Source organism: Eublepharis macularius, chromosome 4 (assembly GCF_028583425.1).
Source record: "Eublepharis macularius isolate TG4126 chromosome 4, MPM_Emac_v1.0, whole genome shotgun sequence".
In the NCBI taxonomy this organism is placed as follows: domain Eukaryota; kingdom Metazoa; phylum Chordata; class Lepidosauria; order Squamata; family Eublepharidae; genus Eublepharis; species Eublepharis macularius.
In genome coordinates, this window is record NC_072793.1 from 164811338 (window position 1) to 164823942 (window position 12605).

A 12605-nucleotide genomic window follows, 5' to 3' on the forward strand; every position below is an offset into this window, starting at 1 on the left:
CTTCTTTCCTTCCCATCCACCAGCCAACCTGGCTTCATCCGCCACCCTCCTCTCCCAGTCCTCAGCTTTCCCTGGCAACTTCGCCCCAAGAAAAGTCTGGCCACATTTCAAAAATCCTGCGGTGGCTGCCTCAATGTCCAACCAAGCCACATGATAACTTGTTTCCCAACTGGAGCTCTGTGGACACAAAGGTGAAGCCTCCTGGGTGTGTCTGAAGCCCCTCCTGCTCCAATGAGGTGCAGGAAAACCAGGGCTGGACTTCTGCTTTGGGAACAAGGTGCTTGGTCAAAGAAGCCCTCAGATGCCCTAAACCCCATTGATGGGTACCTTCCTGGGAACCATTCATACAGAGATTGTTCTAGTAGTCTTTTATCTAATGCATGCATCCTTCTACAAACTCTGTAGAAGTTTGAAGTCCAAGCTCTGCTCACGATCTGAGTCTGATCCCTGCAGAAGCTGGGTTCAGGTAGCCAGCTCAGGGTTGACTCAGCCTTCCATCCTTCCAAGGTCGGTAAAATGAGTACCCAGTTTCCTGGGGGTAAAGTGTAGATGACTGGGGAAGGCAATGGCAAACTACCCTGTAAAAAGTCTGCCAAGAAAATGTTGTGATGCGGACGTCCCCCCATGGGTCAGTAATGACTCAGTGCTTGCACAGGGGACTACCTTTACCTTTTTACTTGATATTGATGTTTCTAGTCTTTCTTGCTGAGGAGACAAGCAGCAGCCCAGTTTCAGTGAGATGTGGCCCTCTCTCTAGCAAAACAGTATCCTCAACAAAAGTGAGTTTTGAGGACCACAGAAAATAAGATCTCAGATGCCTACATAAATCTTTCAGTACCTCATAAATCTTTTCTGAAGGGCTTCTGTTGGCTTTTCAGTCAGACCTTCCACATCAGGGGCACACAAAAGCCTTTAATATCAAACCTAGAAGGACTCTGGTTCAGTGTAGATTCTCCTGGACCTCTGGGCAGCTTTCTGTAGCATCTATCATGATATCCTCCTGGATTGCCTTTCAGGATTGGGACTGGGAGGCACCGTAGCTTTGGATCTACCTGGAACGTAGGTTTCACAAGGTGGTGCTGGGGAATTGCTGTTTTCAGTGTGGAAAAAAGAGAAAGCACCAAGTGCTGAGCCAGACTTAAAACATGTTCTCCTTTCCCTTACTGTTACCTATTATTTTGTGAGCAAAGCACCAAGGTTTCTGGTTTCAAGTGCTGGTTGTATAGCTTCCTTGTGATGTTTTAATCTTTTCTCGAGGTTAGGCAATCCTACCTCCTATAGAAAGTGAGTTGTGTGGAGCCAGAGTATCTCGTATTGCATTTGTTACTTGGGAGTATACTGCCCTTCACATGGAGGTTCTATTTAGCTAACCATGGTATAAGCTGTTGAGGCAGCATTATAGATGGGAGAACATTAGAATCAACATCTCATAGTGCCAGAATCACAAAAATGAATGTTTCTCAAATGTTTTATTTAACAAGGTACTTAAAATATTCCTATACAGCAATAAACTAAGTACATCAAACAGGTTTTCCTTTCATACACCACACATAGGAATGCCGTATGATTTTAAAACCCCTTTAGGAATGTAGTATTAACAAAAATGCCCAAATCTAGGATAATAAATTTAATTGGAGTAGGTCAGTTAACATTTGAGCAGATAACATTTGGGGAGTTAAATGAACTGAAGCTACTTAGGGCAAATATATATATATATATATATATATATATATATATATATATACACACACACACAAAATGAATTATAACAGTGCTGGAGGAACAGAACATTAGTGGAGCCTACTATGTTTCACACTACAACCAACCTGTTGTCCTGGAGGACCAAACAAACGGGGCATATCACTTCTCATTTATCTCACCGGTATGGATTTTTGCTTCTCTGAAAACTTATTTTCATCCGTTCTTCTTTGTCCTGTGATTCCCACCCCCCTTTCCAGTTCTTAAATGTTTGCTCTGCAAAAGAGCTTTTGCCAGAATAGGGGGATTGGCCATTTCCTCTGAAATATCATGAAATAACTAAAAACGGTGCATCTAGGCAAGAAGTACTAGGTCTGTGGTGCTTCTCTTTAAACCAATAAAAACAGTAGCTGTGATGTACGCTTTCCCAGTCAGGCAAGTGTGATTTTACATCAAAGAAAGGAAAGCGAGTAGAAAGGGTTTCCCCCCTCCCCTTTACTGCAGTGTCAATTGTGTCTCAGACATACACAAACAGCAGCTGCTATTTGTATAAATTTAAAGAGACAAAGGTCTTATCACAGAAATCCATCTGCTCTGGCTAGGCCCTGTGGCTGAGTATTTTGAAGCTCTGGATTTCACTCTATGAGTTTTCCATGGTTTATAAGAACCCAGGATATGATTAACACTTTTCTCACATTCTTGTTTTTCACAACCATAGATATTTCATAAGCTCTTAGGCTTTAGTTATTCCATATTAATAGAAAAGATTTGTTTCCTGAACGGCATACCCCATTTTACCACTCAAGTTTTTTTTTAACCAGAGACCAAGCATGTGAATGGATTTCTTCAGTGTGGATCAGCTATTTTGTATGGCCTTTCCCATGTCTCCTCAGGTATGCTTTACTTGTGAAACTTTTACCACAGACTGAGCAAATGTGTGGCTTCTCTCCTGTGTGGCTTCTCTCATGGGAAGTTAGGCTTGATTTCTGTTTGAAGCTTTTCCCACAGGCTGTGCATGAATATGGTTTCTCCCCTGTGTGGATCCTCTTGTGGATAATCAGGTGTTCTTTACGACTGAAGTTTCTACCGCAGACTGAGCATGTATATGGTTTTTCCTCTGTATGGATTTTTTGGTGCTCCATACAGCTTGTTCTGTGTTTGAATCTTTTCCCACAGACTGGGCAAGTATATGGTTCCTCTCTTGTATGAATTCTTTCATGTATAACCACCTGCGATTTATTACCAAAGCTTTTCCCACAAACTGAGCATGGATATGGCTTCTCTCCCGTGTGGGTTCTCATGTGTCCAAGAAGGTGAGCTTTACAGTTGAAGCTTTTACTACAGACAGAGCACATAAAGGGAGTCTCCCCTGTATGGATTCTTTCATGACTGGTGAGATTTGATCGTCGTTTGAAGGTTTTACCACATAACGAGCATGCAAAAGGTCTCTCCTCAGAGTGGATTTTTTCATGTGAAATAAGATTGCATCTCTGACTAAAACCTTTCCCACAGGTGGAGCATTGGTGCGGTGTTTCTCCCGAATGGATCTGCTCATGTCTCATAAGGTTTACTTTACGAACAAATCTTTTACTACAAACCAGGCAAGTGTGTGTCTTTTCTTCAGTGTGCAACTGTTCATGTAAAATACAGTATGACTTTTCAGTGAAGCTTTTTCCACAGATTGAGCATGAATATGGTTTCTCCCCTGTATGGATTCTTTCATGGATAGTCAGATAACTCTTCCACATAAAACTCTTCCCACAGACTGAGCATGTGAATGGTTTTTCTCCTGTATGGATTCTTGTGTGTCTTAAAAGATAATCTTTACGGCTGAAGCTTTTGCCACAGACAGAACATTTATGTGGTCTCTCTCCTGTATGAGTTCTCTCATGCTTATGAAGATATGCTCTATCGGTGAAGCTTTTACCACAGACTGGGCATGGGTATGGTTTTTCTCCTGTGTGGGTCCTTTCATGGCTAATGAGGTTTGACCTGTGACTGTAGCTATTCCCACAGACGGAGCACATGTATGGTTTCTCTCCAGTATGAGTTCTCTCATGTTTGATAAGATGTGCTCTATCAGTGAAACTTTTACCACAGACTGGGCATGTATATGGTTTCTCTCCTGTGTGAGTCTTTTCGTGGCTAACAAGATTTGATTTGTGACTGAAACTTTTACCACAGACAGAACATGTATTTATTTTTATTCCTGTGTGGCTTAATTCGTGACTGCTGAGATTTGATTGTCGTTTGAAGCCTTTCCCACAGAATGGACACATGTAAGGTCTCTCATCTGTGTGAATTTTTTCATGTGAAATCAGGTTGCATCTCTGACTGAAACCTTTCCCACAGACCAAGCATTTATATGGTGTTTCTCCTGTGTGGACTTGTTCGTGTCTAATAAGACTTACTTTGTGAAGAAATCTTTTATGACAGACTGAGCATGTGTATGTTTTTTTCTCTGTATGCATTCGTTCGTGTACAGCATGGTATGACCTTTTATTGAAGCTTTTACCACAGATCGAACATGTATATGGTTTTTCTCCTGTGTGGATCCTTTCATGGATAGTTAAGTTACTTCTCCACTGAAAGCTCTTACCACAAAATGAGCACATATGTGATTTGTCTCCTGTATGTCTTCTGCTGTGGGGAATCAGGCAATATCTCCTATTTAATCTCTTCTTACAGTCTAAGTACTTACAATGTTTCTCCCCATTTTGAGATACTCTTCCAGACACTGGGATTCTCTTTTGGATACTGGTTTCAGTGAAGTCACCTCCTCTGCAAGGTAATGCTGCTCCTTCTCTCATTTTTGGGATGTTTCTCCACAGGCTGCTTGCTCTGTCTACATTATCAGAGATGTCTGCTTTCACTGGATGTTGAGAGACACTTTGTTGGGCAATTCCTGAGGAAATCTTATTTGTAGCTACTAGATTAGTGTTTGATGGGAGAAGATTTTCCACCTCTTTTATATATTGGTTGCCTGTTCATGTAAACAAAACATAAGAAAATGTCTGGCCAAAAAGTAACTGGTTATCTCACTTTATCTTTCTCTTTCACACCCTCCACCTGCTCTACAGATTATGAGGGAACCAGTACAGCCTCCATCTCTCGCAAATATGGATCAGTTTTCTGTCAGACTATTATCTGGAACCACCTGAATTTTGAGAACAAACACCTATTTTTTCTAAGGGCTAAATCTCAGGCAGGTAGCCAGGTGATTGCCAAAGGAAGCTGCAAGTCTCAGTTTGCCAGTGGTGACTGAGGAGGGGCCTCTGATGAATTTTTAAAATGTCACATTTTCTTCTGTTACATTTGAGGGGTAAACTCTTGTTAGTCTGCGGCAACAAAAGCATGGTAGGCACTGAATTTAGTTGTACAGACTGGGAAACCATCAACCGTGTGAAGAGACTTGCACAGATACTCACAGATATCATAAATGTAAACAACAGTATTATACCAAAGGGATACAGAGTTTAAAATTCACTACTCCATACTGACTGCATGGACTTGGATGAGAGATTGTGCCACATACTCTCCAGGATACTACTGGTTTCCTGCCTTGCATGGTACTGCTGTTTATTTTTTTATTCATAATCTCACATATAAGTGTCAGCCTGCAGAAGTGGCCTCTAGACCACAAAAGCTTATCCCGGGATAAAATCTTATTTATTGATTTACTTCATTTATACCTCGCCTTTCTCCCAATGGGAACCCAAAGCAGCTTACATCATTCTCCTCTCCTCCAGTTTATCATCACAACAACCCTGTGGAGTAATTTAAGTTGAGAACGACTGGCCCAAGGTCAACCAGTGAGCTTCCATGCTAGATGTGGTGATTCGAACCTGGGTCTCCTTGATCCTAGTTCAATGCTCTTAACCACGACACCACACTAGTGCTTGTTCTCTTTCCATTGCCCAAACACACATCTTGTTGCCATGACAGCAAGGGACCTTTAATCACCTGGATGCTATCCCATCATTCTTTGCAGCTTACAGCATGCTCCTCATCTCCTTCACAATAAGGAACTTGTTAATTTTCACATTACTATATGACCACAAAGTAGCATTAATAACAACAAACTCTACCAGTGTGTCTGAATAAAATCATATACTGCCAATAGCTGATTTTGATTTTTTTTAAACCTGAGTTTCTATGTGCAAATATTCAAACACATTTAGGCAAAAGAACCACCTGCCCCATCTCACACAAAATCCAAAGCTGGCACATTATGTCTTCTTGCAATGCCCTTGTGAAATGCCAGGATGAGACAAAAGACACAGATTCACCATAAAAGTGCCACATGTTTGGCGTGCAATCTTACTAAACAAGAGGATCATGAGATCAGAGTGGAGGTGCACACAAAGAGGGGAGAATGGCATGAAGATCTGCTCAGATAGAAAGACAGGCACCCCACTTATGGTACGTCTTATCACACTTCCCCAGAGGGGCAGTTTACGGGATGCTGGGTGTTTGTGAGTAGGCCCGTATAAAGTGAAAAGGTACCCCACATTTCTGGGGGCTGGCTCTGACTGTGAACCCAAATTAGATGAACTCTCCCCACACACTCACCTGATTGGTCATCAGCAAGGCTTGCATGATCCTTGGGTTCCTGGATCCAGGGCTCTTCTTCCTTTATGATGTCAGGAAATCCTGAATCAAGAGAGAATAAGAAGAGGAGGTCAGATGTGTGAGGTTCCAACCGCCTGCAGTGTTAGCAGAGCATATCCAAATGGGAAGAATTTTTTCAACACTTTTTTATTTTTTATTTAATGGACTCCTCACCTGAGCGGTAGTCCAATGGAATATTCCCCTCTTCCACACCTGGTTGATCTGGCACTTCTTGCTCTTCCACCTGAAAGATCCTGCTCAAATTAGGAAGGTGAGATTCTGCCCAGGGAAGAAAGAAATGTACTTCATTAAGAAAAAAAAAATCTGTTATAAAACGATTTACTTCTTTACTGAGCCAAACTCTGCTCCTCCTCTCCCTTCAGTGGTTTGATACAGCTCTTATGGCCAAGTATTAGGTTGATAACTATTCAACTGCTCTAAATGACAAGGGGGAATGAATTAAGTCTGAATAACCACAAGGAAAAGGAGAATCCATTTCCAATGAGAGAAGAGCCCTTGCCCCTCTTAATTAAGGTTTGAATCCTTACTCTTTCACATAAGCTTACCGGCTGATCTTGTGCCAATAACACACTCTCAGCCTAATCTACCTCACAGCATAAAATGGAGAAAAGGAGAATGATGTAAACTGCTTGGAAGGTTACCACTGGGAGAGAGGGAAGGAAGTAAGGAAAAAAGAACAAATGGACATTTTGGAGGCCACAAAGCAGTAGATGTGCAGTCCACTCTTATCTGTGTTCATTTATTTAGAAGGAAGTCCCCCGTGTTCAATCGGGTTTGTTCCCAAATAAATGTAGATATGACTGCAGCCGAAGTAGCTTAAAATGTGGATGCAACTCTGTATCTCTAATAATCCTGCTTCCCTCCTTCAAGCAGAAGCATAGGCCAGAGAATGATTGTGTTATAAAGAGACACCTATAATCTCACCAGAACAGCTTCAAGCGTAGCTTATGAGAAAGGGAGCTTGGGCTCCCCATATTTACAACTTTTGGATTTTTACTATTTGAAAATGAACTATAAACTGTGCCATGGTTTATCGTCAAAGCCTGCCCTGGAAACAGATTCTGTTCTTTTATCTACTTGATACATCTTTATCCTACCCTTTCTCAGGGCAGCAGACTTGGTTCTCTATTCCCTGGAGAACCAAGGAAGAGCCCCCTCACTTCTATCATATCACAAAATATACAAAACAGGATTGTTCAAGGGGGCATTCCTGTAGAGGGAGCAGAGCTGCTGGGTAATGATCAGGACCGAAGGTGACTTTATGAGGGATGAAGTCCCTAAACACACTGATTGTCTTCTTGTCTTAAACAGATGGGTTTGCGTGTGTTAGTCTGTTCCCCTCATTCTACAATCCCAGCCCAACTGCATTATTGTGTCTTATTAGGTATCCAAATGTTATCACAACTTGTAGTCCACTCACTAATGGCCTGAAGTTATCATATTTTGTAATCCACTTATTGACTGACTGAAAGTTTTTATCATACTTGTAATCTACTGTGCATTCCAGTAAGAAAGGCAGACTAATTTGTCTCAGCCGCACAATACTGCAGTCTGAATGGGAAAATGTGATAGCCCCACAAAAGGCATGTTAGCTTGAGAAGAAAATGTCTATATCTTAAGCAGTTAATAATGTTGTGTTATGTGCCGTCAAGTCGTCTTCGACCTATGGCGACCCTATGAATGAAAGACCTCCAAAATGTTCGCTCTCTAACAGACCTAGCTGGCCATTTATTGTACTGAAAAATCCAATCACAGGGAAAGGCCCTTTGCTGCCTATTTGTTTCCTGAGCTTGTACCTGAGAAAGTCCTGGTTCCCTGGTGATACAAGACCCAGGGCTCCTGGTTCTAGCTTTACTATCACATCAGGAAACCCCGATCAAGAGAAAAGTGTAAGAAAAAGCAGTTGGGAGGGTATATTGGGCCTCCGTCCCAGAAAAAAGCAGAACTGGATTCTGAAAAATTTCTAGAGTACAGAACAATCTCTCACCCGTGTTATGCTTTGAGGTGACCTCCTCATTTTCCTCTGAGATTAACTGATCTGGAAACCAGGGGTCCTGCTCAAGCCAGGAGATCAAACTGGACTTCAACACTGGAAATCCTGCTCAAAAATTTAAAACAAAACAGACAGAAATGATTGTGTGGAATTTAAGGTTTATTTACTTCATCCATAGCCTGTTTTTTCACCCAGTGGGGACCCAGAACTGATTGATCTCCTATCCTCACAAGAACCCTGTGAGGTAGGTTGGGCTGAAAGGGAGTTTTTACCCAGCAAGCTTCCATAAGCAGAAGGCAGATTCAAACCTGACACTCTAACCGTTATACCACACATGAGGCTTTGTACTAAGCCAGAAGTTTTTTTTTCTTGGAAGCTTATGGTACAGTATTGGTATAGGGTTTTTCCTGAAGCTCTTTTCCACTGTTGTAATTCACATTTTCAAACTCACAAATGCTGCAGAACAAAGCGCAAGGGGGATCAAAGTGACTAACCTTTGTTCAGTAAATCCTTTTGATTTACTTCCAGTTCTGTGACTGAGGTGTGCCAATCCCTGCTCTTAAAATATGAAATACAAATGTCAGTGTTTCTGAAGATGCAATTCTAAGCACTGACTTCTATGGACTTAGAAGGGTGTAATGACTTAGGATTACACCGAAAGTGTATAAAAACATGTTCTAATGGTTGGGGGTTGTTTTGCATATATTATCTTAACGGAATTTTTAAACTATTTTCACTTTATAGACACATTAAGGAACATAAAATTACCTTTCATTTGAGCTGGAGGACTATTCATAATGGAGTCATAGCTGATTTACTGAATAAGGTTACCAGCCATTTTGATTCCTGTCTCCCAGTAATTTGTGGGTCTGAAAACACGTGAATTCTTAGAGAAAAGAACGTCAGTTAAAAAAAACTATACCTCAGTATTGTGTCTCAAAAGTCCCGTGGCACCTAATTTTTTTTACTATTTGCTCCCCTATTGAAAACAAACACTGTATAGACACTCTCCTTACACAGAATTTATATAGACTCAATAGGGAATACAAGAAGGCTCTTGATCACTTTGGACAATCCTCCCAATTTATAATTTGAAGGATCAGGAATGTGCCACAGGCTTACAAGATGTCTCCTCCCCTTCTCTTGTGCTGATTTTCACCTCCACTTCCGGTTTGCATATCTGCTGTTTGTCATAACACTCAAGTCAAATAAACTTTGGTTAACACTGACCTTCAAAGCATGATTATAAACTCTGGGTTGAATGTTAGTGCTAACCTTTTGGCTTGGACCCACCAGGAAACTTCCATGGGCACCTCCAGAAAATGACTAAATTGCCTTCTTCCTGCTCCTGCTGCAGCCAAAAAAGCCCTGCAGTGGGAGAGGAGAGGGGAGAAAGTCATGCTCCTTCTATCTGTGGAAATGCCCTAGTGGAAGCAAGACATAATTTGCGCAACTGAGATGTCACAGAAGGAATTCATGCTCAAAAAGGAATGAGGGAAGGGGGATAATGAAATCAGGGTATGATCTTGGCCCTCCAAACCATATTTAGGAAAATCATCCAATCTGAACCTCTGCCTGAAAAATCAGCTGTTTGAATGTAAGGGACACATTTTTTTTTCAAAAATTTCAATTGAAACTACATCCTGCCCCATGTTCAAAAAGCCCAATTTTTAAAACATTCAAATTCACACCTGACATTAGAGAGCCATAAGGATATTTCAGGATATTTTGAGGAAATAAATTTATTTTTATTACAAGCATATTCCACCATCAGTGTTTCCACTAACATATGAGAAAGGAATTCTTACCAAAGGAGGTCACATTCTTGTAATTCTCCTGCATGACATCCCGATACAAAGCTCTTTGATTTTGATTCAGCAGAGTCCACTGCTCTGCTGTGAAATACACGGCCACATCCTCAAATGACACAGGGCCCTGGAAGGGGGGGGGGGGAAGGCAATCCTCTGTTTTTATAGAATGCTTTTTCCCTTCACACACATTATTTCCAAAATGTTTACAAACAACCTTGCATGATAAGCCAGCATGATTAACAACCACCAGCATGATTAACTTGAGCTGAGCTCACGAACATGCTAAGATGTGAAACGTGGACTTCGGGTCTTATAGTTTCTGCTCATGACTATGACCTTGCACAGCTTCCCTGAAGCAAAGATCCTCCCCTCAGCCCCTTTTTGTTCCCTGAAGGAATGCCGGCATGGCTGTATCACTCCACACACCAACTCAGGCTCTCCCAAAACATAGTATTATGTTTTTAATTTCTGGAATTGTAAGTCACCTTGAGCTACAAGGGAAATTATAAATATTTAACTAAATAGATAAATACAGCAGACTTCTTCCTTGCCCTGTTCATGGCCAATCCTGCAGGTCCCTTTTATGTTCTCTAAATTCCAATGAAGTGAAAGATGCTCCAAACCATTTTGAGTTACCTTCACCTCAGAAGAAACTTCCCACTCCATACCTTTGTCACCTCTGTCCCAGCCATTTCCATTTTCCAAGGAGCTGGACACCCAGTGACCACTGGGGATGTTTTTCAGTAGCCTAGGATGAGCAATGTTGAAGAGTGTTAGATCATGGTGGCTGCAATAAACAAAGGCTGGGGGGTAAATGGAGTGAATTTGTCCTCGTAACAGAGAACAGCCTCATAAGAAGAGGCAGCAATAGAAGGCGATCTGGACAGATGCATGGCAAATTTCCAGCGCTCTGTTTCCATTCCAAGGCAGTTGTGGAACTGCCTGTCAGTTGAAAGAAAGCCGTTTCAACCGCCTGGGGCTGAACGGGCTTCATTCGAACTCGGGCTAAATAGGACAGGGGCTGTCATGGGAACGGGCGGCGTGCAGGGAGCGTCACACCCCTTCCTTGCACCAAGCTCTGGTTTCTGCTTTTTCCCTCTGAAGAGCCAGGGATTGCTGGATATTTAGGTTGGAAGCAGAGAATAGCTCCCACGACCACCACCTCACGTTAAAGGTGGTTGCAAAAAGAGCCACTGTCCATCCCATACTTTTGTCCATCTCTGTTCCATCAGAGGCGGCCAGTTAAAAGCCTCCCCCAAACAGCTTTCAATTCTCTTAAAGGCTCTCTCCAGCTCTCCCCCCCTCCCCATCTTTTCATTCTCACCTGTACTTGGTCTTCAAGTTGCTATTGGACCGTCACCCAGATCTCTGCCCACCCAGTGCCCAGCTATTTTATTTTCCTGATTTTGCACTCCTGGATCTTTTCTTTCTCGATCCTAAACCAACGCTCCTCGCCCAGTCTTCTCCTTCCAGGAATGCTGCTTTGTCTGTTGTCCTCCTCCTCCCACCAGCAGGCTCGGGGTGATTTTTAGGGAAGTCTCCTTTTAACCGTTGCACCGTTTCTTTCTAGCTGCTTATTTTGGGGTGGCAGGCTGGCTTCTCCGCCATTTCCCATCATGTGACTGAAGCTGAGCCAGACTGCTGGCATCACAATCGCAAAACCCATCCAATCTGCTGCCTGAGCGCATGGATGAAGAGGGGAGGAGGAAAATATGTATTTAGAAAGGACGATTAAATTTAGGGGGCTGCTGGGGATTGAAAATCCTCCACAGCTTTTCCTTTGTCTCTGCCTGCACTTTTCCTGCTGCCTCAGTTTACTACGGCAAAATAATACAAGCATACTCTAAATTCTGCATGGATGGGCAGTTGTGTTGCAACAAAATAAAATCAAGTTCACTGGTGGTTCACAGACTAACATAATTTATTCTAGCATATGAGTCAGAGTTTGCTTCAATATTCTATGCTGGAATAAATGCTGTTGACCTCTAGGGTTAGAGTCCAGATTTACTGTATAGACTTAGATTTCTTTTTAGGAAGCGGGCTGGCACAGGTACTTTCCCATTTTTTAATCTTTTATATCAATGACTTTGTAAGATATGAACTACAAAATTATCTTATGCTGAGTCAGACCCTTGGTACATCTAGTTCAGCACTGACGCCGCTGACTGACAAGAACTCTTTGGTGTCCAGGCAGAACTCCCCCAACTGTTAGCTGAAGATCTGCATTACTGGTAAATATCTGGGCACCTTTATAATAAAAGGATAAATCTGTCTGTTTTCAGTGGGGATAACTCATCAGAAAGGAACAACTGGAGTCTCAAAACTGGTCACCAGATTCAGGGTGGTTGCAGTGCCAAAAATGAAGATAATTGGAACATTCTGGCCTAGGTTATCTTTACCACCCCACCCCACCCTATTTGCAATGGAAGCTAAGAATCTTTGTGGGAAGCAGTTACTTTGACCAGTCCGTC

The 12605-nt window shown here is 42.1% G+C and overlaps 1 protein-coding gene across 1 annotated transcript; it reads right to left on the minus strand.

Moving 5' to 3' along the window:
- Positions 1–1758: 1758 nt before the first annotated feature.
- LOC129327446 (zinc finger protein 271-like) lies at positions 1759–11731 on the minus strand. The gene is made up of 7 exons (XM_054976096.1): positions 11459–11731; positions 10803–10882; positions 10132–10258; positions 8318–8428; positions 6484–6588; positions 6271–6351; positions 1759–4681 (listed from the first exon to the last, which is right to left on the minus strand). The coding sequence occupies exons 2-7, from the start codon at positions 10830–10832 to the stop codon at positions 2559–2561; spliced, it is 2577 nt and encodes an 858-aa protein (XP_054832071.1). The 5' UTR covers positions 10833–10882; positions 11459–11731; the 3' UTR covers positions 1759–2558.
- Positions 11732–12605: the final 874 nt, after the last annotated feature.